Source organism: Neopelma chrysocephalum, unplaced genomic scaffold (assembly GCF_003984885.1).
Source record: "Neopelma chrysocephalum unplaced genomic scaffold, ASM398488v2 Primary Assembly neopelma1_197, whole genome shotgun sequence".
In the NCBI taxonomy this organism is placed as follows: domain Eukaryota; kingdom Metazoa; phylum Chordata; class Aves; order Passeriformes; family Pipridae; genus Neopelma; species Neopelma chrysocephalum.
In genome coordinates, this window is record NW_020897859.1 from 30,025 (window position 1) to 54,517 (window position 24,493).

Genomic DNA, 24,493 nt, shown 5'->3' on the forward strand with positions numbered 1-24,493 from the left:
GGAAGCAGCTCCAGCCCAGGGAAGCAGCTCCAGCCCAGGGAAGCAGCGTGTGCTCCGCACCCGGAGCGGCCCCTCGGAGCGGCACATGAAAGGACACGGACACACATCGCCCCAAATCAGCCCCAGCAGATGCTGACACACGACTGCTTCTAGTGGGGAGGGTATTCCACTGAGCCAGAGGGGCTTGGACAAAAATCCTGCTTGATTTTTCCTGTTGTTTTTTTTTTCCCCCTCCTGTTCAGAAATGGCATCGGACGTTTCCTCGCTGGGCGCAGCCGTCGGCTCCGGGACCCCTGGATCGGGAGCCCAACCTGGAGGGGCCGTGGCTCAGAGAGGCAGCAAGAGGAGACCTGGGTGAGTGTGTGCTCAGGGCTGTGCTTTTGGGGGGAAAAAGGGCTTTTTGAAGAAGCTTTTTCACTGGGAAGAGCCGTCAGCCCTGGAAGGGGGAAATGTGGCTGGTTCTGAGAAGTCTCCTGGCTCCTCCAGGTGGGATTTATCCAGCCCTTTCCTTCGTGGTGATATCTTTGGGCCAGATACACCCCTTAAAGAGGGAGTTAAATTCCAGCTCAAAAAGGCATTGAAGGCTGAGTTGCACCTTGGAGGAGGAGCAAACACACACCAGGGATTGAGAGCGAAACAGGAGTCGCTGAAGCAGCAACAGCAGCTGCTGCAGGATGTGGAGGAACAGGGAATCTGGATTTTGGGGCCTTACTCCAACCTTTGCAGCTGTGCCGTCCCTGGGAGGGGTGTGGGGAAGCCACAATGTGCTTGTGGGAGGCTTTTTGTTTGCTAAAAATGCCTTTGCAAATTCAAAGGGGCTGGAGTGGCTGTTCCCAGATTCCTGGCACGAGAAATGGCCTCGTAATTTTGAAGCAAACTAAAATCTGGTCCTGGCCCTTCCCAGTCACTCAAACTCTTTCCTTCAGCCCCATTTGCTGGTGCTCCCACTCCCCTGCAGCTCCTCCCACCCTCTCTGCTCCCCTGCATCCCCAGTTTTCCATCCCAGAAGGAAAGGTGGGAAGTCCTTCCCACTTGTCAGAACTGGGGTTTTGGCCCTGTGTGAGCAAACAGGCACCAACTGAACTTTAACTCCAGGAAAGTTTTACCCTCTTCTCTTTTTTTTTTTATTTTAAATGCACCCAATGCAGGTTTTGAGCTGGGAACACTCTGTTTGATGGTCTCTTGAGCAGCCTGGATGGCTCCCAGGAGATCCAGAGCTTCTGGAACCGGAGGCTGGGATGCAGTGGGTGCTCCAAGCGGCTTTTCTTCCTTTTGGAATTCTTTTTCCTTGCTCTGTTTCTGATGGACACCTAAAGGAAGCCCCTTTCCAGACTTTGTGGGTTGTTTCACATTAGGATCACTTAATTATTTTGGGAGTACTTAATTCTTCCTTTCAGGAATCATCTGCATCCATAAGGACAGACAGAGAAGCAACTTAAAGGAGAAGCCACTGGATTAATAATGTTCTTCTTCCTTCTGTTTTTCAGGCTGGACTTTGATGATGATGGAGAAGGGAACAGTAAATTCCTCAGGTGAGGGAGAACGTGGCATCCACAAGTTTCTGTCCTATGGTCTCGGGGGTGTCTGTGTGTTTTCCCTGGAGCAGGATCTTGCTGCTCCTGTGTCTTTTCCTCTCTGGAAGCAGCGGGAATTGCTCCACTTCCTTAAACTCTTCCCTTCCTCCCAGTCAGCAGAAATCCCCCATCTCTGCAGCTTTTGTTGCTGCCTCAGACACGTGTTAATTCACCCTCATCTGTTGTAAGGATGCTTCAGTTCCAGAGGCATCCTCATTCCCAGGGAGCTGGCGGGGCTGCAAGGATCTCCTCGTGATCCATATGGAACACAGAAGAGCTGGAATGTCTTGTGTCCTTTATTTGTAGCCTCACTATGTGGTTCAGGATTGAATAATGATGCTGGAACTCCATGTGTTCCAGTGCTTTAAGGATGGTTCCAGGATGAGTGTAGGATTTACCTGTGGAAACCCCTGGGATGAAGGTCTTGATCTGGGTGACCTTTATCTTGCAAGTGCAGTTTAATATATTCCTTTTTATGGGATTGAATTGAGTGTGACCCCCCCATCCCTGATAGGAATGTGGTGTGGAAAACCCCGTGGAGGGGATGCCCACAGCTCAACCCTGGGGTTTGGAGGAGACAACTGAAGATTGTCCACTCACAGCCAAGTTTTTAACACCGGGCCCTTTTTGTTTGATTTATTAAACCTCCTTTTCTCTGTGTTTTTTGGGGGGAAAGAAGGAATTGTAAACACTTTACCCTCTCCCCTTCTCCTAGATGTGACGATGACCCGATGCCAAACGATAAAGAGAGATTTGCCAGGTAAGGACTTGCTGGTTTGAAACCTTTTTGTGCCAAAACCCCTTAACTCAGGAGAGATCCTGCAGCACCTTTCTCCCTGGCCGTCGGATCGTCTCCCTTTGAGGGTGCTCCAGAGGATCCACAGGTTTTCCTTGGTGTTCCTGGACAGTTCATGGAGTGTGATGAAGTGACATTGCTCTTTTGCACCTTTCCTTTCAGCTCTGGCCTCGGACTCTCCCTCTTTTCTCCTGCTCAAGGAACTTGCAGAGATACAAGTTTCCTGCTTAGTTACAAGTTGTCCTTGAACGGGGTTTCCTGGGGTTGTGTGTTTTATGGGGAATTGGGCAGAAGCTTTACAAATTGGGAGTTTTCCCGGAGATTGTAGGGAATGTTTTGGCTCTTGATTCCTTTTTGGTGTCTGACAGTAGCTCTAATAACCAACCTAAACCTCCCCTGGCACAACTTGAGACCATTTCCTCTCATCCTGTTGTTATCTGGGAGAAGATCCCGAACCACCCCCCGCTCCAGGGAGTTGCAGAGTGAGAAGGTCCCTCCTGAGCCTCCCTTTCTCCAGGCTGAGCTCCCTCAGGAGTTCTCCAGCCCCTTCTCCTGGTGCTCCAGCCCCTTCCCCAGCTCTGTTCCCTCCTCTGGACACGCTCCAGCCCCTCAGTGTCTGTCTTGCCCTGAGCTGCCCCCAGGACTGGAGGTGCCCCAGCAGTGCCTAAATTGGGGGTCACTGCCCTGCTGTTCCCTGCAAAGGGTTACAGGGAATTCCAAGCTGGGATTCTCCAGCTTTTTAAGTGCTTTGAGTCATTCTGAAGTCAAGCAACTTAGAAATATGTTAGAGAGAGTAGAATATTTCTAATATTAGAAACTGGTGAAGCAAATTAAAACTCAGTAAATGTCTTAAAACTCCAACACACATCAGGCACCAGTTGAATGTGGAATATTGCAAACTAATGACTGTTTTATTTTATGGAACTGCTCCTCTGCAAAACAGACCTGTCCCTAGGCTGGGTTTCCTAGTCCATCTTTCCATTTTTATTTTTCCATTTCTTTCAACTTTTTTTCCATTTTTAGCTTAGCTGGCTGATTTTATTTTTAGGTCTGATGATGAGCAGAGTTCAGCGGATAAGGAGAGACTTGCCAGGTAGGAGAACGGAGATTTCCAGCATGGACAAGCAGAGTTTTCCTTTCCTTCATGTCTCTCTAGGCATCCCTTCTCTTTTTTCTTTTCCCCCCTTCTTCCCTCATCTGCTGCAGAGGACTTAACAGACTCCTGGAAATTGCTGTGAAACTGAAATTAGGAGGGGAAAGGCATTTAGGAAAGGCACATCTCATCTTTGGGAGAGTGTTTTTAGGGAATGCACAGAAGGATCTATTTGCCCAAGGCCCCAGGTTGGGCTCTTGCTTTCACACCTGTGCTAAACACACCTTCCCTCATCCTGCATCGAGGGGTCACCTGGGAAAGGTTTTGTGTCCCAGGAATGCTGTTGGACTCAGGGAACAGGCACAAAAAGGGGGGTTAGTTCAGGGACTTTTCGCTCTTTAAGACTGTTCCACCCCAGACTTGTTCTGAAGCAAAGCCCAGGACTAAAAAGCCCGTCCTGGGTGCTGAGAATGCCCCAGTTTTGGGCAGTTTGTTGCCCTCTGGCCGTGTTTAAACCCAAACCTGCCCCTCCAGGCAGCCTCTGGTGGCTGCACTGTGCCTTGGGAGATCAGGAAGCCGTGGAGGTGAGGCCTGGGAATACAGGGAAGCAGCAAAGCTTGCCAAGGGATTGTTCCCAGGAGCCTCTACTGAAGAATATCTCATAGAGCCATGAAATGGTTTGGGTTGGAAGGGACCTTAAAGCTCATCTCACTCCTGGCAGGGACACCTTAAAGGTGAGGTCACTGAATGAATGAATGAGAGGGGAGGTCACTGAGTGTTTGCACACACCTGGTAGTGAGAAACGCTCCATTTTTGTATTTATCCTCTTTATTCACCTGCCTGTCCTCGTTCCTTCCAACACCTCCATCTCATTTCACTTCCCACCGTGTGCCTCCTTGCACCCCATCCATCCTCCTGTACAGGAAACCTGGCTTTTGAGCTCTGTTTTGGAAAACCCACCTTAGGAACCCAGTTAATTGACGTGTTCTGGATAAAAAGAAGCAGGTTCTGGTCTGTGGGGTTGATGGGGGCTGTGCCCTGTGAGCCAAAGGGGTGCCAAGAACCTCTTTGAAGGGGCAGGAATCGCCGTGGTGCCTCTTTAGAGGTTGGTGTTGCCTGGCCCGTGGCCTGCCCAGGTTGATCTGTGCAGAAATCAGGTGTGACCTGCTCTCAAGTTTCCCTCCTGGGATTCTGGGAAAGGCTCTCGGTGTAACAGAGAAATGTCTTCCCCAAAGCACCTCAAGATGAGACTCAGCTGACTGAGGTTCCTCAAAATCCTGGAATGGTTTGGGTTGGAAGGGGCCTTAAAGCTTCTCCAGTCCCACCCCCTGCCATGGTCTGGGACACCTCCCACTAGCCCAGGTTGCCCAGAAGAGCAGTCACCCCAGTTTTAGCTGCAGCCACGCTCTGGGTGTGCGAGGGGTGATGGTGGAGGGGATCTCAGGGATCTCCTCCATCCTGGGATGGACAGTGGGGCTGAGTCCCCCTCACCTGCCCTGGTGAGAGCAGAGGAGGGATCCCTTTGGCTTCCTGCACGCTGTGGAGTGGAGGGGGAAACCAAACCAGCTCCTGCTGGTCCCGGGGAGCCGCTGTGACTCCGAGCAAGGTCCTCAGCCCAGCAGGTCCAGGTGTAGCCTCTCCCCTCGCCCTCGTCCCCGCTCCCTGTGCACGCCCAGCATGTGAGCCTTCCTTCCTGCTAACCCGGCGGTGCATCTCCGTGTGTGGCACCCGCGCCAGCCTTCCCGCGGGGACTTCATCCTCCTCCTCCTCCTCTTGTCCCCCCCCCTCCCCGGGGCTCCTGCAGGGAGAACCACAGCGAGATCGAGCGCAGGAGGAGGAACAAGATGACTGCCTACATCACGGAGCTGTCGGACATGGTGCCCACGTGCAGCGCCCTGGCCCGCAAGCCGGACAAGCTGACCATCCTGCGCATGGCCGTGTCCCACATGAAGTCCCTGCGCGGCACCGGCAACACCTCCACGGACGGCACCTACAAACCCTCCTTCCTCACCGACCAGGTCTGGGCCAGGCACGGAGCCGTGGAAGGGGGCGGGGTGGGAGGGACCTCAGAGCCCCTCTGGTGCCACGGGGACACGTCCCACTGCACCAGGTTGCTCCAACCTGGCCCTGAGCGCTTCCAGGGGTGAGGCAGCTTCTCTGGGTAACCTGTGCCAAGGCCTCGCCACCCTCACGGGGAAGAATTCCTTCCCGAAATCCCACCTAACCCCGCCCTCTATCAGTGTACAAACCATCCATTAAGGTCCTGGAAGACCACAGTGAGGTCTCCCTGAAGCCTTCTCCTCTTGGCTTGATGCTGGGAAATACAGCAGTCAGAGGGGAAAGTGGAATTACGGCGGGGCAGGAATGGGCAAAACCCATGGTGGGGGTTTGACCGTGGAGCTGAGGGGTGTCCGTGTGTCCACAGGAGCTCAAACACCTGATCCTGGAGGCAGCCGACGGCTTCCTGTTCATCGTGTCCTGCGAGACGGGGCGGGTGGTCTACGTGTCCGACTCCGTGACCCCCGTGCTGAACCAGCCACAATCCGAGTGGTTCGGCAGCACCTTGTACGACCAGGTGCACCCGGACGACGTGGGCAAGCTGAGGGAGCAGCTCTCCACCTCCGAGAACGCCCTCACAGGTACAGCCCCCCCGGGGAGAGCAGGGCTGGGAGCGGGCAGAGCCCGGGAGGACTCGGATTAAACCCTTCCCTTTGTAGAAGGAACCAAACCCTGGTGCCTTTCTACCAAGGATGCCGCAGCCCCCCCCGAGAATGCGTCTAAAGGTACCACACGGTGACAACTCGTGCCCTGCCAGTCTCCCAGTTCGATTCCTGGAGCCACATCTGTGCTGGGGGAAGGACTCCCAGGGCAGCAGCATCTCCTTGTTCCTCCTTTTCCTAGGTCGGATCCTGGACTTGAAGACGGGCACCGTGAAGAAGGAGGGGCAGCAGTCCATGAGGATGTGCATGGGCTCGCGGAGATCCTTCATCTGCCGCATGAGGTGGGAAGGAATTCCCTGGGGGAATCTCTGAGCCTCCAGCTGAACTTGCTCCCTGGCCCCTCCACGCTTTTATTTCAGCTTTTTTTGGCTGGTTTTGATGTAGAATGATAGAACATGGCTGAGCTTCCCATACAGTCAAGTTCTTGAGGTATTTCTTTGCCCTGTTGTACAAGATCCAGTTTAAAGCAATAATGAGTTTTGGCCCCACGTGTCACCTCCCTTGAATTCTTCAGCATGAGGGCTTTGCATGATGGAAATTCAGACGTTCTTCCCCATTTGTAGGGGATGAACCTTCCTCTTCTTCAAGATACCCAAGATTATTTTTGTGTTGCCCATGAAAGATAAATCCTTTGCCCTCCTTTTTCTGCCCCTGGTGCAGGTGTGGCAACAGCTCCGTGGATCCAGTGGCTGTGAATCGTCTCAGCTTCATGAGGAATCGCTGCAGGTAAATAATATGTGTAGTACAAATAATAGATTTATATAAATAATATATATATAAGTAATACAAAAACCCCACTTTTGCTTCACTTCCCCCCACTTGAACCTGTTTCTCTCTCCCAAGGAATGGCTTAGGTGCAGCAAAGGATGGAGAGCCTCACTATGTCGTGGTGCACTGCACTGGGTACATCAAAGCCTGGCCCCCAGCAGGTGAGGATTCACCTCAGGTGTTCAGGGGGGGCTGCTTTTAAAAGCACTAAAGTTGCCAATTCCAGGAGCTGAACGTGCCAGGAAACGTTTTGCAAGCGTTATCTGTCACTTTTATTTGAAGATTGAACTGATTTTTGCGGGTGCAGCATCAGAGATCTCTGTCTGTGGAGGGTGGAAATAATATTAAACTGTCTGAAATTTAGAGATTTTGAACCCTTCTGGTGATAAGAGGGAGGGGGAGGCACCTTAATATTCCAAATCCCTTCGTGGGAAAGGATATTGAGTTACAAACAGGGGTGCAGAGGTGTCTCAAGGTCTGTTTCTTGTGGAATGAGCAGTTTTTCCTGCATTAACCCTGCTGGAATTTTTGGCCCTTCCTTTCCCAGGTGTTTCCCTGCCCGATGACGACCCCGACGCCGGCCAGGGCAGCAAGTTTTGCCTGGTGGCCATTGGCAGGCTCCAGGTGAGTGCCCCCTTCACCTCCTCCAGCATCTCCTTGTCCTGGAAGCCCCCAGATTGAGACTGTTCCATGTGAAAACATTCCCTGATGGCCACAGAGCCCCAGTGCAGGGCTGGCATTGCCAACGCTGCCCGTGTCCCCTGCCAGGTGACCAGCTCTCCCAACTGCACAGACATGAACAACGTGTGCCAGCCCACAGAGTTCATCTCCAGGCACAACACCGAGGGCATCTTCACCTTCATCGACCACCGCTGCGTGGCCACCGTTGGCTACCAGCCCCAGGTGAGCGCCCTGAGGGGCTCTGAGACCCAAAACTGCTCCTCAGAATTACTTCTTCTTCCACATCTCGCCTCTGCTTTCACACAGAGCTGATCAGCCACACCCAGGGCTTAATCCAGACGTGTTTCTTCTCCCCCAGTTGCTTTGCCATGTGTTTTTCCAAGCCCTTTGATCGTGGGAAGGCTGGGTGGCTCTGGATTGTGTCAAATGTCAATTAAAGCCTTTTTTTTGCCTTAAATCGAGTTAAAGATCAAACATTAATCAGCAGCTGTCGTGCTTCTCTTCAAGAAACAGCACGCCAGCCCCTGGGCTTGGTTTGTGTAATGGGGATCTGGGGGGGAAGGAGCAGGAACTACCTGTCCAAAGCAGGATTAATTGTGGAATCTGCCTGCCAGATGAACTGACTCCATCTCTCTCACGATTTCCTTGAAAATCAGGAACTTTTGGGGAAAGACATCGTGGATTTCTGCCATCCAGAAGACCAACAGCTTTTACGGGACAGCTTTCAGCAGGTAAAAAACATTGTAGCTACCCTTTGCATGCAGGGTGGGACTGAGGTTGGAACTGAGGTTGGAATTCAGATTGGAACCGAGGTTGGAATTCAGATTGGAACCGAGGTTGGAATTCAGACTGGAATGCCTCGGTGCTTGCAAAACGGCGAAATTTAATTGAAAAACCGAGAGGAAAAATAAACCTTAGATAATTCTCCTTTGCAAACAGATCAAGTCATGTAGTTAAAATACAGAACAAACCAGAAGCATCTGATGTCTTAACTCCTGAATCCCTGCTCTGGCTGCTGGGCCAGGCTGCCTTTAGGGCTGGGGATGTGGCTCCCAAGGGCCTGCTTGACTTGCTGTGCTCCTGTGGCTGAAACCCTGGTTCATCTCTAGGGCCCAGCCCAGTGCTGCAGAACCCGAAATGGAGGTGGTTTTCTTGCCCTGTTATTTCTGAGGGCCTTGGACTGGTGGCAGGGCAGGTAAGGCTGCCCCTGTGCTTTCATGACTCCAAAAACCAGCTGCTCATATCCATTGCTCCAAACCGTTGGAATCGGAGGCGACAGCATGTGTTCCATTTCTTGGAGGCTTTTTCATACATCCCACCAGTGCAAAGGCATAGGAGGAGTGAAGCCAAAAAGGGGATTTTAGATTCCCCTCCTGTATCCTTTGGGAATCAAGGTGTCCTGAGGGAACAGTGCCATTTAGTTTGGGAAGGCTGAGATGTGCCAGGTTTGAGGCAAAGGGCCATCGCAGGGGTTTTTGGGGGGTGGCTCTTGCTCAGGTTGCTCCTCAACACCCTTGGTCAGGTGCTACTCCTGGAATTCCTGTTTTTTTCAGGTGGTGAAGTTAAAAGGCCAGGTTCTGTCGGTCATGTTCCGCTTCCGATCCAAAAACCGGGAATGGCTCTGGATGAGAACCAGCTCCTTCACCTTCCAGAACCCCTACTCGGATGAGATCGAGTACATCATCTGCACCAACACCAACGTCAAGTATGTGCATGGAGAGATGACCTGCCTGGGGGGCTCCTATCCCAGAATAACCGTGGGATCCTCGGCCTCTCCCCCTCTCCAAACTTCCCACTGCTTTGCACAACCCTGGAGAAGTTCCCAAGTCCCTCGAGCTCCCGTTTCCTGGGCTGTGCCAGGCATTGGGAGGACTTACAAAGTGCAGGAATTGGAGTGTCTCTGGCTTAACAAGCTGCCAAAATTCAGCTCCAGCAGTGCCTGGAGCCAGTGAAATCTGCCTCAGAATGTGGCTCTTGGATTGCTGTGACAGTCCAGGAGGTTACATATCCTTTGGGAATGGTGAGAGCCTCTCTCTCCTCCCATGAGGGAGCTCCGGGCCTCTTACACAAGAGCTACAAACCCCCAGAATTGGTGTCTGTGTGTGATGTGGAGCTGCAGCCTTGGCAGGGGCAGCCACTGGAGTCTCCAGCAGGCAAACAGGAGGCTGGATTGCTCGGGAAAGGGAAACCCAGGAATCTGCTGCAGGCCTGATGTCCTGCCCCGTGTCAGAGCTGCCCCTTTGGACTCCTTCATTCCACACACAGCCATTCCCACATCCATAACCCACCTCCCAAAGTCCCTGTGGAGCAGCAGTGTCTGGGCCTGGTTGTGTTTGAGGGGTGTTTTGTTCAGGGGCAGCTCTCCAGGTTGCATGTGCTGCTTCATCTTCAAGAGCAGGGGCTGCTGAAGCAGCAGCTTCCAAAAGAGACCCAGAAAACACTGGATTTTTATTAATTTATGGCGGGATTTAAACATTTCACTGGGTTCTCACGGTTCACAGAAGAGCATAAAGAACTTGCACCGTGTTTTGGGCTTAAAACCTGAAACTGCTGGTGGTCTCTGAGTGTCTGACAGAGCTGAACTTCAAGGGTTTGGAGGTTCCCACAGCCTTTGCTTGTGCTTTAGGGATGCTGCAGATCCAACCACGCTCCTGGTGCAGGTTATTATTGCTCAGGGACTGAGCATCCCATTGCACAGCACCTCCTTTCAGGGACACCAGGTGGAAAGATCCTTCCCTCAAAGAAGGGTTTACATCTTGCCCGAGACAGCCACACCCAGAACCCAACTTTGCTTCCAGCTGGGATTTTTTTGAACCTTTTTTTTTTAATTCTCCCTGTGTTTGCTTTGAAGGAACTCGAGCCAGGAGTCCCGGCCTGCCCTGGCAAACTCTCTGCCGAGGCCCCAGCTGGGGCAGAGCGTCAACCTCCCCCTGGACATGGGCACAGCCCCGCTGCCCTCAAGGTCAGGAGGTGCTCAGCTCCTTTTCCCATTTCTGCCCTGCTGTCACAGCCCCCTCCATCCCCAAATCCCCCTCTGTGCAGCCAGGAACTCGGGGCTGACAAACCCCTGGTGTAACCACACGGAGCTGATCCCTTGGGAATTCTCTCTGGCAGCCTGTGTGTTCTCCTGTTACAGACTCTTTCTATTTTAGGCAGCAGCAGCCCCCACAGGCAGAGCTGGAAGTGGGCCCGGGAAGGGAGAGCCTGGCTGGGTATGAGCACTCCCAGGTGAGTCCTCCCCAGAGGAGGGGTTTGTTGTCCTGCTTCTTGTCCTGCTCTGTTCCAAGCACCTCTTTGGGGGTTTAAAGGTGCTGGCACGAGGTTCAGGTGGGTCTGAGGGGAAGGTGTTTCTGTCCTTGGGTGTTGCTGGATCTGCTGCTTGATTCCAATATTTATCATGTGGAGCTGTAGAGTCATGGAATGGGTTGGGTTGGGAGGGACCTTAAATATCATCCAGTTCCACCTCCTGCCGTGGGCAGGGACACCTCCCTGGTTGCTCCAAGCCCTGTCCAACCTGGTCTTGAGCATTTCCAGGGATCCACAGCTTCTCTGGGCAGCCTGTCCTGCTGTGCCAGCCCTGACTGGCCACGTTATCCCGATAAAACACTGGAATCCCGAGCGCAGCCCGGCCCTCAGCCCTTCTCCGTGCTGATTCCTGCTGTGCTGAGGAGTGACAGGTCCTTGTCCCTGCTCCAGGTCCCCGTGCAGCCCGTGAGTGCTGCAGGCCCAGAGCACAGCAAACCCCTGGAGAAGGCAGAGAGCCTGTTCAGCCAGGAGCGGGATCCACGCTTCGGGGAGATCTTCACCGGGATCAGCACAGGTGGGTGAGCAGGGCTCTCCTGGGCTGCTCCTGCACATCCTTCCTGCCTCTTCCCAGGCTGTACTGGATGCTCCAACCCCAGGGAACCTTCATGCAGGTTTATTAGAAAGTGGAGAGGAAATCAAATTAAACAGGGTTAACAAAACCATCCGGAGTTGTGTCTGGAGAAGGAGCAAAGGAGTCCTTCCCAGGGACACGTCTCTTCCAGCTGGTTCCCTGTTGCCAGCCCCAAAATGTCTCGTGCTCTCTCTGCAGACCAGAGCAAGGCCCTCCCTGCCAGCACCGTGCCGGCCAACCCGCCCCTCTTCTCCCAGGGAAACACCTTCACTGCTGCACGGCCCCAGGAGAACTTCAGGTGAGGCTTCACCTTCCCACTTCCCACCTCCATTCCCTCTGTTGCATCCCTGCGCCTCCTGGGTGTGCCCAGGACCTGGGCTGGGTGAGGGCAGCCGTGCCCAGGACACCCAGCTCCACCCAGCAGCTCCTCCCAGTTGTGTCCCAGTACAGAATCATGGAATCATTTAGGTTGGAAAAGCCCTCTGAGATCATCCAGTCCAACTGTTACCCCCCTGTTCAGCACTAACCCCTGTCCCAAGTGCCACATCCACACCTTCTTGGAACACTTCCACCCTTCCCAGGGCGGCCTGATGGGCAGAGTTACCCCCACTGTTGGGCTCATTTCCCTCCCCCAGTACCTCAGACAGACAGTTTTGGTGCCTCTCCCTCCTGCAATGCTCTCCCACGGGCTCAGACTCCTCTCCTCTCCCAGGAGCAGCAGCATGGTGCCTCCGGTGAACATCATCCAGCAGCAGCCGTCCCCCGCCGGCCGGATCTTATCCCAGATTTCCCGGCACTCCAGCCCAGCTCAGGTCAGCGGGACCACGTGGGCTGCAGGGACACGCCCGGTGTTCACACCCCAGGTAGCACAGCCCAAACCCTCAGCTGCAGGGTCCCCGCTGCCTTCAGACCCCACTCTTTGTGGGGGATCATCCCGCTCCCGGCGCCGCGTGTCCGTGGGCTTCCTCCTCTGGGGCTACTCCTGCCAAACCAAGGGCCGGGGGAGATCCATCCCCTCCTCCTCCTCCTCTCCCCCGTTCTCCCTCTCTCACAGCAAGTGGCGTCGCAGCCGGTGAAGACTCGGCCGCCGTCCTTTGGCATGGGGACATTCCAGGGCACCCCGTCCTCCTTCAGCTCCATGACGGCTCCAGGATCCACGGCCTCTCCCACCGCGGCTCCGTACCCGGCCCTGGCCGGCCGAGGCTCCGGCTTCAGTGAGTGTGGCTGAGGGAGCTGGGAGCACCCCCTGGATACAGCTGGGCTGGGATGTGCTCTCCAGGGGTTTTGGGGGGTTTGGGGGAGCTCCTAAATGTGGAGAGCAGAGCTGGATCCCTGCTTTGACTGGTCACCCTCCAGCCGCAGAGCTGGGCTCAGTGATCCTTGTAGATCCCTTCCAGCTCAGGATGATCTGGGATCATCCCAGCAGATGAATTTTGAGCCGTGTCAAGGCTGACTGGGAGGAAACAAACCCCCTCTGGGCATCCCTTTGTTCTGCCCCATGGCAACAAACCCACGACAGGAATTCCTGTAGGGTCACCCTCCCCGGGCACCACCCAGAGCTGTGCCCTTCCCAGTCCCACAGAAGCACTGGAGAAGCCCAGGAGTGCTGCCCTGACTGTGTTGTGTGTCCAGCAGGCACGGAGGCAGCTCAGACCCCGGCCCCGTTCCAGCCCCGCGCCGCCGACGCCGTGGGAATGTGGCCCCAGTGGCAAGGGCAGCACCACGGCCCGGGATCCGGAGAGCAGCACGTGCAGCAGCCCCAGCCCAGCCAGCCTGAGGTCTTCCCAGTAAGATGGGGCTTTTTAACCTCCCAAATCCGGGGGGATCCACGGGGCTGAAGGGCCTGGAGCTCGTCCCTCTGGTTCAGATCAACTGGGGAAGTCCCAAACTTCGGGATAACCTGATGGAGATGGAAGTGGAGAGCTTGTGTGTCTTGGTCTGTTGCGGCGAAATCAGTGCAAAATTCCAGCTGGATTAACCCTTCTAGTTCTAATTAATAACAAAAGAAAAGCCCCAATCCAATAAAATTAAGATAATTCCTGAGAATTCCTTTCCCAGGAGTCGCCGATTATCCCTTAAGTTTGCTGCTCCTTAAATTTGCTGCTCCTTAAATTTGCCTTGGACACAGACCCTGTGTTCCCTTGGGAAAAGGAGCATCTTGGTCCTCAGTACCTGCTCCAGCAAACCCACAAGTAAATTGCCAACATGATCATGGATTCATGGAATTGTTGAGGTTGGAAAAGCCTCTGAAATCAAGTCCAGCTGTTCCCCCAGCAGTGCCAAGGCCACCACTAAACTGTGTCCCCAAGTGCCACAGCCACATATTTTTGGACAGTCCCAGGGGCAGCAGCTCTACCACGTCCTTGGGCAGCCTGTTCCAATGCCTGGCCATGCTTTCCATGGAGAAATTGTCCCTAATTTCCAATCCAAACCTCCTGGGCACCACTTGAGGCTTGGTTTGGTGCCTGATATTCCCTGATATTCCCGTGCAGATCCTGACTCTGTCCTTGTCTCCTCACAGGACATGCTGACCATGCTGGGAGACCAAGGGCCCAACTACAACAACGAAGAATTCCCAGAGCTGAACATATTCCCTTCTTTTTCCGAGTAAAACAAGCCTTAGGGGAGACACCATAAAGCTCTACAATATCCACGTGTAAAGGAAAACAGCCGAGTCTTTCTCTCCAACAACTGTCCAAACTCTTCCCACCCTCTGGAAGGGGAGCTCCGAGGATGGGTGGCCGTGGAGGAGGAGGAGGATGGTGTGGTTTGGACACCTCCTCCCTGTGGGATTGTTCTGGAAGCTCCAGGACCTGAGTGCCATGAGAGCGAAGGCCCCGTGTTCCCAGAGCCGCTCCCGAGTGGATTTCCGTGGGAGGGATTCCTGGCTGGATCTCACACAGCCCTTCCACGCTTTTTAACGTGGCTGTGACTGGTTTTATTTCATTCTCTGCCGTGACTTTTTCTATCAAAACACAAAACTCTTGAGATTTTTAAGTATTGGGAGAAGCTCTTCCAAGCGTTATCCCTGTAAATACAATCCTGGAGGATGCTTGAGTAAGAATCCCTGTCCTGAGCCGGTGTTTTCCTCCTTTTTGGAGGAATTTTGGCTGGTCTTGGAGGGTTGTTACCACATCTCCAGTCCAGGGTGCTCCACGTGGAGATTCCCACGTTTGTTTGGAATCTTCCCTCTCCTGTGAACTGTGCAATGAAGTCAGTGTGACCCATAACCCCCCTCCCCCCCGTTATCCCGGGATAATTAACGAGCCATAAAAATATTATCCATGTAGCTTTCTTCTGGATGCATCAGTTTTCCAGCTGGTGGGTTTCTGTGCTGCCACAAATTGATGTTTCAACAGGTTTTTTGGGGGAAAAAACCTGCCCCACGCTGTCCGTGGAATTTTATCCCATAGAGAGGAGTTCCTTGTTGTCGTCTGGATGTAGGAGAATCCCTGGATTTCATCAGGGAATTGCTGAGGAACTGTGTATTTTCACTACATTTGCTCACTCACCGTCTCCTTAAGGAAGAATTCCTGCCATGGGATGATCCTGTTGCCAAATCACAAACTGTAAGAGGAGAGCTGGAAAAGTAGGGAACAGAGTGATTTTTTTTTTTTTATATATATATATAAATATATATAAAATTTTTAATTTTTAAACCTTGACTTGGAATCTTCTGGCTTTTTCTGTGGGAAAAAAAAAACACAAAAACCAACTTTTGGCCCATCCTGCTCTCCTCAGGGGCTGGAAGAACAGTTTGGTTCCCTCTTGCTTCAATTGAACAGGAAAATTTGTTGCTGAGTTGGACTTGGAAGGAAACTTGGCACAACAGCAGCAGGGGAAGAATCCCAGGTTTTCCTGGAAGCCTGGTTTTGTTTTAAACGGAATGTGGGTGTCTCTCCCTGTTCCCTGCATGGTGTGGGGGGGCTCAGGGGACCCCCAGGGTGGTTGTGAGTGTCCCCTCTGCTGGTTTGGGGCAGGGAAGGGGGAGACTCCACCCCCACAAGAGCTGTAATTCCAGAGCTGTAATTCCTGGATAACATCCACACAGGGAAATGTGAAACCTTTGTGTCACCAGCCCAGAGTGGAGCAGGAAGCTTTGCTTTTCCCTCTCCTTTGGTTGGAAAAGTAAGATTTGAAAGCTTTGGGGTTGGGGGTTTTTTTTGGTTGGTTTTTTTTTTTTGGTGTTTTTTTTTACTCCAAATTTCTCTATGGAAAAGTGGGAACATCCCCCTTGGAGCCATCCTGTGACCCACCCCTGTCCTGTGATCCAGGGACTTTTCTCCCAGCAAGATCCTCCTCCCCAGTCACATCCCAGGCCCTCCCCCTTGAGCTGCCAGAGGAGGAGGAGGAGGAGGAAAATTCCCATTTCCCGGAGCTTTTGTGGATGACTCGAGTGTAAACACCTCCCCCCTTCCCAGTTTTCCAACTCCTGGGAGAAGAAAACCAGCTGGAGCAGCCCAAATCCCTTGGGAAGGAGGATGAGGACTGGGAGGGACTGGCGGGGTGGGGGACAGGGACAGGGCACAGCTTTGGCCCTTCACCCCCCTTTGGGAACTGCATTATTTGTCCCTGGGGGGATTTTATTGAACAATCACTCGGGGGAGGCAGGATCCGAACCCCCCCCCGGGATGTGTCCCAATCCTGGGTTCCTCATCCCAGGAATTCTGGGCAGCAGAGATTTTTACAAGAGATTTTTTTTCCTCTTTTTCAAAGCTTTGTCTCATTTCTGCCTCTCTCTGCCCCCTCCTCGGAGGACTGTGGCCCCCAAAACCCCAGTTCCCCCAGTTTGGCCCCCTAAGGCCCCATTACCCCCCTGCTTTGGCCCCCCCAAACCCCCATTTGACTCCCCTTTTGCCCCCTCCAAATCCCCATCCCCTCCTTTCTCCCCCTAAATCCCCATCCCCCTAATTTGACCCTCCTACAACCCATTTCCCCCCCAAATCCCCCTCCCCTGCTCCTTTCTCCCTCTAAATCTCCATCCCCCTAATTTGAGCCCCCTACAACCCCTGTGCCCCCCCCTTTGGTCCCCCATAACTCCCATCCATCCCCCCAGTTTGACCCCTCAAGGCCCCATTTGTCCCCCCCAAACCCACGTCCCCCCCATTTGTCCCCCAAACCCTGTCCCCTCTCCAAGTTTGGCCCCCCAAAACTCACATCCCCCCAGCTCTGCCCCCCCTCCCCCCATTTGCCCCCCTAAACCCCTGCCCACCCGTTTTTGCCCCCCAAACCCTCTTTGCCCCCTCATTTGCCCCCCACTCGGTGCCCCCGGTGCCCCCGGTGCCCCCAGTGCCCCCAGTACCCGGTCACTTGAGAGCATAAGCATTGAAACAGCATTTTGTGGACAGCCTTGTCCTCTGTTCTGCTAAACTGCAAAGCCGTGGAGGTTCTTCCTTCATCATCCTTCATCTTCTTTCATCTTCCTTCCATCGACGTGGCCTCAGGCTTGTCCAGCTCGGTCACACAACGGCCACGTCAGGGCCTCGTGCTCGGGGCGATGATTCTGTGCTGGAGCCCCAGGGGTGACTCAGCCCCCCCGGGCCAGGTCACACGGGGGGTGACCCCTCTCTGGGGGACCCCCATGGGCAGGGGGTGACACGGGGGGGGTTGTCTCCAGCCTGACCCCCCTCCTTGGTGCTGCTCCATCCCCTCCGCTCTGCCCCGTCCCAGCCCGGTCCCACACGGTCCCTCCCGGTGCCCGCGGCCGGAGGGTGACAGTGCCAGCGGCGGTGACGGTGACGATGATGATGATGTCGATGTCCCCCCGCCTGGCACAGGGCGCTGGTGCCACCGGGACCTTCCGCCCTGTCCCGCAGGAGCCGCGTGACGGGGGGGACGGTCCGGGCAGAAAGCACCGTCTGGTTCCCCCTTCCCCCTCGGGGACCAGCCTGGGACCCCCAAACTGGGCACACGGGGGGGGACCTGCCTGGGTTGGGGACACTGGGGACAGGGATGGGCTCCTGTGCTCTGCTCCTGCTGTCACAGCATGACCCCGATGCCCTCGAGCTGCCGTGTCCGGCCTCTCCTGGAGGCGGTGGGTGCTCAGCCCCCTCACCTCGGGGTGCTGGGGTCCCCAGGGGACCGTGGGGAGGACTCGGGGTCCAGGAGGTGTCCCCAGGGCAGGAGGTGTCCCCAAGGTGGGATGGTGGGGCAGGAGGACATCCCTGGGACAGGGATCCTTGGGGCAGGAGGGTGTCCCGGGGGCAGGGTGGTGGGGTGGGACACCCCTGGGGCACGAGGGTGTCCCCGCTGTGGGACAGTGGGGCAGGAGGGTGTCCCGGGGGCAGGAGGGTGTCTCTGGGACGGGGATGTCGCTGGCACAGGGGTGTCCCCAGGACAGGACCCGGCGGCAGCAGCCCCGCGCCGGGGCTGACTCAGCCCGTCCTCGCAGCATCACGTGAAGCCGGGGCAGCCCCCCCGTCCCCCCCTCCCCGTCCCCTCCGTCCCTCCCCCTCCCCATCCAAACCCGACGCCTGCCCAAATTTTCCGGCTGCCTCCGAACTTCCTCAATCCATCCAGCGGCATAAAAGCGCGGCAGTCCCGGCCCGGCGCTCCCAGTGCTCCCAGTGCTCCCACCGACGGCTCCATGCTGGGGTAAGAGCCCGGGGGGGAAAGGAAGGGGTCCCAGGGCTGGGCAGGAGACCCAGTGGGGCGGTGGGAGGCTTTTTCCCCAGGGAAACGGATCCCACTGGGAATGGGAGGGAAGAGGGTCCCACGTGGGACCCTTAGAGGCACAAAGGGGGACACTGAGGACACATCACGTCTGGGGGGGCTGCGGGCTGCTGTCCCTGTCCCTGCTCCCCCACAGGGCTCTGGGTGCTGGGAGTCGGGGGGGGGAAGCTAGGGAGGGGCAGGAGGGCTGGGACCCCCCTGCCTGCTCCCCCTGCACCCCAAAGTTTGGTTCTCCACGGTTTGGAGCTGCCGGAAAGACACGGACGCTGTAATGGGAACCAGCTGGGCCGGCTCATGTGACGCCGGCGCCCGGCCAGCGCTGCCACGGGGGTGTCCTGGCCCCTTATCAGGGTGGGCGGGGGGTCTCAGACCCCCAAATCAGGCTGGGAAGGGTGTCCTGGACTCCAACTAGGCTTGGCAGGGGGGCCCAGCCCCAAATCAGGCTGGATAGGGGTTCCAGCCCCAAATTAAGGTGGGCAGGGTGTTCCAGATCCCAACCAGGGTGAGAAGAGGGGCCCAGTCCCCAGTTAGGATGGCAAGGGGGGCCCAGCGCCCCAAACTAAGGTGGGAAGAGGATCCCAGCCCCAAGTCAGAGTGTACAGGAGGCCCTGGCCCCAAGGCAGGGTGTGCAGGGGGGTCCTAGTCCCAAAAAAGGGGACAGCCCCCCATACCTGAGTTCTGCCCACCTCCAGCCCCCTGGCTCAGTGTCTGCCCCATTCCCAGTGCTCAGCTGGTCCCCAGGATGTGGTGGCTGCTGGCCCTGCTGGTCCCAGTGGCTCTGGCCCAGTTGCACCCGGAGCCGGAGCTGGACACGCAGTGGGAGCTGTGGAAGAAAACCCACCGCAAGCAGTACAACGGCCAGGTAGGGCAGGGACCCTGGGCAGGGGTGATCTGGGAGCTGGGGACCCCCAGGATGGCCCCAGGGTGGGACACTGGGGCAGGAGGGTGTCCCTGGGGCAAGAGGATGTCCCCAGGGTAGGATCCCGGGGCAGGAGGGGGAAACTGGGGCAGGAGGATGTCCCTGGGGCAAGAGGATGTCCCTGGGGCAGGAGGATGTCCCTGGTGCCAGAGGATGTTCCCAGGGTGGGACACTGGGGCAGGAGAATGTTCTGGGGCAGGAGGATGTCCCCTGAGTGGGACACTGGGGCAGGAGGATGTCCCTGTTGCCAGAGGATGTCCCCAGGGTGGGACACTGGGGCAGGAGGATGTCCCTGGTGCAAGAGGACATCCCCAGGGTGGGACATTGAGACACGAGGATGTCCCTGGTGCCAGAGGATGTCCCCAGGGTGGGACACTGGGGCAGGAGGATGTCCCTGGGGCAGGAGGATGTCCCTGGTGCCAGAGGACGTCCCCAGGGTGGGACACTGAGACACGAGGATGTCCCTGGTGCCAGAGGATGCCCCCAGGGCGGGGGGCACAGGCAGGACCCCCCTGCCCAGCTCTGTCTCGCCCCGTGGCACAGGCAGACGAGGTGACACGGAGGCTGATCTGGGAGAAGAACCTCAAGTACATCAACACCCACAACCTGGAGCACGCGCTGGGCGTCCACACCTTCGAGCTGGCCATGAACCACCTGGGGGACATGGTGGGTGTCACTGGGGGACGTGGTGGGTGTCACTGGGGCATGGGGGGTGTCACTGGGGGCATGGGGGGTGTCACTGGGGGACATGGGGGGGCTGAGCACCCACGGGTGCTCCCACCCCCCCTTCCCCCCAGACTCACCCGCCCCGGGCTCCTTCCCCAGACCAGCGAGGAGGTGGTGAGGACGATGACGGGGCTGAAGGTGCCCCGTGGCCACCAACGTCACAATGAGACTCTCTTTGTCCCCGACTGGACCGAGAGAGCCCCGGCTGCCATGGACTGGCGCAAGAAGGGCTACGTCACCCCTGTCAAGAACCAGGTGAGCCCACCGCTGCCAGGGGTGCCCAGAGCATGGTGTCACCCCAGTGTCACCCCGGTGTCACCCCGGTGTCGCCCCGGTGTCACCCGCCGTGTCCCCACAGGGCCAGTGTGGCTCGTGCTGGGCGTTCAGCTCGGTGGGCGCCCTGGAGGGGCAGCTGAAGAGGAAGACGGGGAAACTGCTGTCCCTGAGCCCCCAGAACCTGGTGGACTGTGTGTCCAACAACGACGGCTGCGGCGGCGGGTACATGACCAACGCCTTCGACTACGTGCGGCAGAACCGCGGCATCGACTCCGAGGACTCCTACCCCTACATCGGCCAGGTGTGTGTGTGGGGGGGGACGGGCCCCACACCTCCCTCCCTCCACCCCCCTCGCCCCCCATCTCACCTCCCCCTTCCCGGCAGGACGAGAGCTGCATGTACAGCCCCACCGGGAAGGCGGCCAAGTGCCGCGGCTACCGCGAGATCCCCCAGGGCAACGAGAAGGCCTTGAAGAGGGCGGTGGCCCGGATCGGCCCCATCTCCGTGGGCATCGACGCCAGCCTGCCCTCCTTCCAGTTCTACAGCCGGGGTGAGGGGCTGGGGGGCACGCTGGGGGGCTGGGGGCACGCTGGGGTGCTGGGGGGCACACTGGGGTGCTGGGGGGCACACTGGGGGTGCTGGGGGGCATGCTGGGGGTGCTGGGGGGCACACTGGGGTGCTGGGGGGCACGCTGGGGTGCTGGGGGGCACACTGGGGTGCTGGGGCTGCCCGGGGGGAAGCCGAGGTGGTGACAGCCCTGTGTCCCCCAGGGGTTTACTACGACGAGAACTGCAACGCGGAGAACATCAACCACGCCGTGCTGGCCGTGGGCTACGGGACACAGAAGGGCACCAAGCACTGGATCATCAAGAACAGGTACACGGGGGGTGGGATGGTGGGATGGCCGGTCACCGGCTCGGGAATTGCTCTTCCAGAGGCTCAGGCTCTGCTTTTCCACCCTCCAGCTGGGGCGAGGAGTGGGGCAACAAGGGCTACGTCCTCCTGGCCCGCAACATGGACAATGCCTGCGGCGTGGCCAACCTGGCCAGCTTCCCCAAGATGTGACACCCCGGCCCTTCCCTCCCCACCTCTCGGCCTTCCAACTCGGCCTCTTCCCTCCCGGTCTCAAAGGACAGCGCTCCCGGGGGGAATTCTGCGACTCCATGAGAAATTTCCCCCGGGAAAGGGGAGGGAACCCCTCGCCCGGCTGCAGTGAATGGAGGGAGGAGCTCCCCCCAGCTCTGTTTTCCTGGGAATTCTCTGCCGTGCTGGCTTCTGCCTTCCCGTGGATCATGCTTGGCCAGATCCATGAAGGCCGATCCATGCAGAGATGCTTCAGGAAATGGGTCCCAGGCCAACCTCTGCCTCCAGGAATACTGGGGAACAGTGGAGGTGGAATATTCCCAATGGAGAGCACAGATCCCTATCGCTCCACCCTGTATCCCGGTGGAGGCTGCTGAGAATGATACGACTATTTTTCAAATAAAATTGGGAATAAAGGCTGGGACCAGTTTGCTCCATGCTGGGAAGGGGTCACACGGATGGGAAAAGTCCTTCCCTTTCCCAAGGGGGCAGGACCCCCGTGGTGGGGCAGAACTGGGAGGGAAGGTGCTGCTGGGGAATTTTTGGATGGACAGACACTGTGGGGCCACGAGAATCCAGGGGTTTTGGGGAGGGGAGGGGGAAAAAGAGACCCCCTGGGGACAAGAGGCCACGGGTGCCCCATGTGGGTGAGGAGGTGACCACAGCACACCCCAAAACCAAACACAGGTATCACACCGGGCCCGACACACCCTGACAGCACAAACACCCCAACACTCACCCACACCCCGGCACACCCCGGAATGGGGGCACGGGGGGGCCCCCAAAAAACAATGGGGACACTGACACACAGGGGTGGGGCCCCAAAACAGTGGAGACACTGAGACACAGTGGGGGGGGGGGACCCAAAACGATGACACAGTGGCCACCCCCCAAAACCCAAACAATGGGGACACTCAGAGGTGACACCACAGCATCTTTATTGCCCCACTCATGCCGGGGGTTGGGGGGGGTTCACTCGTCGTGGCCAGGGGGCGGGGGGGCCACGGCGGCCCCCAGGGTCACCTGGCCCAGGTAGGCGTTGTCGAAGCAGCGGCGCCGCTCGGGCTCCTCCCACGAGCAGCAGCCGTGGGGGTCCCGCCAGGCGTCCTGGGGGCTGGCACAGAGCGTGGCGATGGCCTGGGACAGCTGGGGACAGTGGGGAAGGAAGGGGGGGGGTCAGGGTGGCCGTGGGGGGTCCCCCAGAGCCGCTGACCCCCCCTCTCCCACCCCAGCTCGGTCACTCACCTGCTCCCGGGCGCAGACCCCGCGCTCCTCGGCGGGGAGGGGGCAACACGCGGCCGTCACGGCCCCAAAAAGCTCCGGCACGGGCCGCCTGCGGACACGGACAGGGCGTGTCACGAGGGGGGGGTCAACTCAGGGGTGGGGAGTCTGGGAGAGGGGATGGACTCCTGGGAACCTCCCTGAGAGGGGATCCCTGAGCGCTGGAGGGTCCCCGATGTCTGGGTCCGCTCTGGGATGGGGAGTCCCGGGTCCCCTCCAGCATCAGGGATTGTGGGGTGCCGGGTGTCGGGGGGGTTGCGGGTGTTTTGGGGGTCCCCTACCTCTGCGTGAAGAGGCGGGTGGGGCCGCAGAGCGAGCGCAGCAGGGCGGGGCCGGGCCGGACCAGGCTCACGTTGTGCAGCTCCCGGTCGTAGGCGGGGTGGGGGGCGGCGGCGGCGAAGCAGCGGCCCCGGGCCCGGAGACCCCCGCGCTGGCAGCACCGGTGCTGCGCCGTCTTCACCGCCGACTCCTCCCGGCAGAACCGATTCAGCCCCTTCAGCCACTGCGGGGCAAAGACGGGGGGTCAGGGGGTCCCCCTCGGACCCCCGGGTCCCTCCCAGACATCTGAGTCCCTCCCAAGCCCTGGGTAGTTCCCCGGACGCCTCCGCCCCTTCCCGTCTGGGTCCCTCCCTGAGAGGTTTGTCACCCCCGCAGACACCTGGGTGCCTCCCCAGCCTCTGGGTCACGCTCCGGGCACCTCGGTCATTGCCGGGGCACCCGGGGCCCCTCCCCGGATGCCGGGGGCCCTCCCAAACAAATGGGGCCCCTCCCCGGATACCTGAGGGCCAGCCCAAACACCTGAGTCCCTTTCCCAGACTCCTGGTTTCCTTTCCCGGATTCCTGGGTCCCTCTCCCAGACTCCTGGGTCCCCCTCCCAAATGCCTGGGTCCTCCCAGTCCTTCGACACCCGAGACCCTGCCAAACAGCTGGGTCCATCTCCCAGACTCCTGGATCCCTTTACCAGTCACTTGTGTCCCTTTCCCGGATTCCTGGATCCCCCCAGTCCTTCGACACCCGAGTGCCCCTCATCCTCTGACTCCGGGACCCTCCCCGCCCTCGTGTCCCCCCCCCTTGTCCCCCCGTGCCGCACTCACGGCGCTGTGGGCGCAGCTCAGGCTCTCGTTGCGGCAGCACCGCCCGAACTCTCGCTCCAGGCGGACCCGCAGCCGGACGCGGGGCCCGGAGGGGGCGCCGGGCCCGGGGGGGCCGGGGCGCAGCTCCCGCAGCCCGCAGATGTTGCCCAAGTTGGCGGCCGTGGGCTCCCCGGGCGGGAAGGGGGGCTCGGTGACCAGGTTCCAGGCGGTTTTGGTGTCCCAGGCGGTGTTGGGGTCCCAGGCGGGGGCCGGGGTCTCCTGGGCGAAGCAGCGGCGCCGGGCGGCCCCGTGCCGGCGGCAGCAGTGGAACTGCCGCGTCTTCACCCCGAACTCATCGGTGCAGAACCCGTCCAGCACGTCCGTCCACTGCGGAGCCCCCTCGGGGTCACCCCGGAGCCCCCTCGGGGTCACCCCGGCCCCGCGGCGGCCCCGCGTCCTTCCCTCCGCCGTGTCCCCGCGTGTCCCCTCCCCGCGTTGTCCCCACGTTCCCCTCGCCCCGGTGTTTCCTGCAGTGCCCCCATGTCCCCCCCCCAAGTGCCTCCCCCTCCAAGTGTCCCCGTGCCCCACGGTGTCCCCACATCCCACCCCACCGCGATGTCCCCACTCCCTGCAGTGTCTCTACGTCCCTCCCTCCCAGTGGTGTCCCCCGTGCCCGCAGTGTCCCCCCCTCCCCGCGGTGGTCACCCCGTCCCCCCGTGTCCCCTCCGTGTCCCCCCGTGTCCCCCCGTGTCCCGCACTCACGGCTCGGCGGGCGCAGGGCAGCGGTGCGTGGTGCCGGCAGCAGTTGCTCATGCGGGGCCGCAGCGCGTCCAGCGCGGCCGCCTGACGGCGCAGGTGGGCGAAGGCGTTGGGGGGCAACATCGGGGGAGGGGGGACCGTGGGGGGGTCGCGGCAGTGCCGGGTCACGGCGGCGGCCATGGGCCAGGCCGGGGG

The 24,493-nt window shown here is 58.2% G+C and overlaps 3 protein-coding genes across 10 annotated transcripts in view; 2 read left to right on the forward strand and 1 right to left on the reverse strand.

The window, feature by feature from the left end:
• The window catches only part of ARNT (aryl hydrocarbon receptor nuclear translocator), a 20,409-nt gene extending 5,188 nt beyond the window's left edge, over positions 1-15,221 (forward strand). The window contains exons 2-23 of one of the 8 annotated variants that reach the window (XM_027702813.1): positions 243-354; positions 1,488-1,532; positions 2,290-2,334; positions 3,419-3,463; positions 5,268-5,481; positions 5,889-6,102; positions 6,181-6,246; positions 6,365-6,464; positions 6,844-6,909; positions 7,027-7,112; positions 7,499-7,575; positions 7,720-7,854; positions 8,289-8,363; positions 9,186-9,337; positions 10,484-10,594; positions 10,785-10,860; positions 11,329-11,452; positions 11,708-11,807; positions 12,222-12,321; positions 12,564-12,723; positions 13,142-13,296; positions 14,031-15,221. In XM_027702813.1, the coding sequence (XP_027558614.1) occupies positions 243-354; positions 1,488-1,532; positions 2,290-2,334; positions 3,419-3,463; positions 5,268-5,481; positions 5,889-6,102; positions 6,181-6,246; positions 6,365-6,464; positions 6,844-6,909; positions 7,027-7,112; positions 7,499-7,575; positions 7,720-7,854; positions 8,289-8,363; positions 9,186-9,337; positions 10,484-10,594; positions 10,785-10,860; positions 11,329-11,452; positions 11,708-11,807; positions 12,222-12,321; positions 12,564-12,723; positions 13,142-13,296; positions 14,031-14,120 (2,348 nt within the window). In that variant the 3' untranslated portion in view covers positions 14,121-15,221. Of the gene's footprint in view, positions 1-242; positions 355-1,487; positions 1,533-2,289; positions 2,335-3,418; positions 3,464-5,267; positions 5,482-5,888; positions 6,103-6,180; positions 6,247-6,364; positions 6,465-6,843; positions 6,910-7,026; positions 7,113-7,498; positions 7,576-7,719; positions 7,855-8,288; positions 8,364-9,185; positions 9,338-10,483; positions 10,595-10,784; positions 10,861-11,328; positions 11,453-11,707; positions 11,808-12,221; positions 12,373-12,563; positions 12,724-13,141; positions 13,297-14,030 lie in introns of all 8 variants that reach the window. The other 7 variants (XM_027702811.1, XM_027702810.1, XM_027702814.1 and 4 more) reach the window with 7 other exon arrangements.
• A 2,776-nt stretch (positions 15,222-17,997) lies between these two features.
• LOC113977033 (cathepsin K-like) lies at positions 17,998-21,601 on the forward strand. Its single transcript, XM_027702808.1, has 8 exons — positions 17,998-18,103; positions 18,905-19,043; positions 19,644-19,766; positions 19,926-20,081; positions 20,185-20,403; positions 20,487-20,652; positions 20,873-20,978; positions 21,068-21,601. The coding sequence occupies exons 1-8, from the start codon at positions 18,096-18,098 to the stop codon at positions 21,165-21,167; spliced, it is 1,017 nt and encodes a 338-aa protein (XP_027558609.1). The 5' UTR covers positions 17,998-18,095; the 3' UTR covers positions 21,168-21,601.
• Positions 21,602-22,134: 533 nt separating this feature from the next.
• Positions 22,135-24,493, reverse strand: part of LOC113977032 — a 14,594-nt gene continuing 12,235 nt past the window's right edge. Inside the window, exons 9-13 of the mRNA XM_027702807.1 lie at positions 24,302-24,382; positions 23,557-23,926; positions 22,748-22,968; positions 22,431-22,518; positions 22,135-22,331 (exon numbers count right to left, since the gene is read on the reverse strand). Of these exons, the coding sequence (XP_027558608.1) occupies positions 22,135-22,331; positions 22,431-22,518; positions 22,748-22,968; positions 23,557-23,926; positions 24,302-24,382 (957 nt within the window). The remainder of the gene's footprint in view (positions 22,332-22,430; positions 22,519-22,747; positions 22,969-23,556; positions 23,927-24,301; positions 24,383-24,493) is intronic.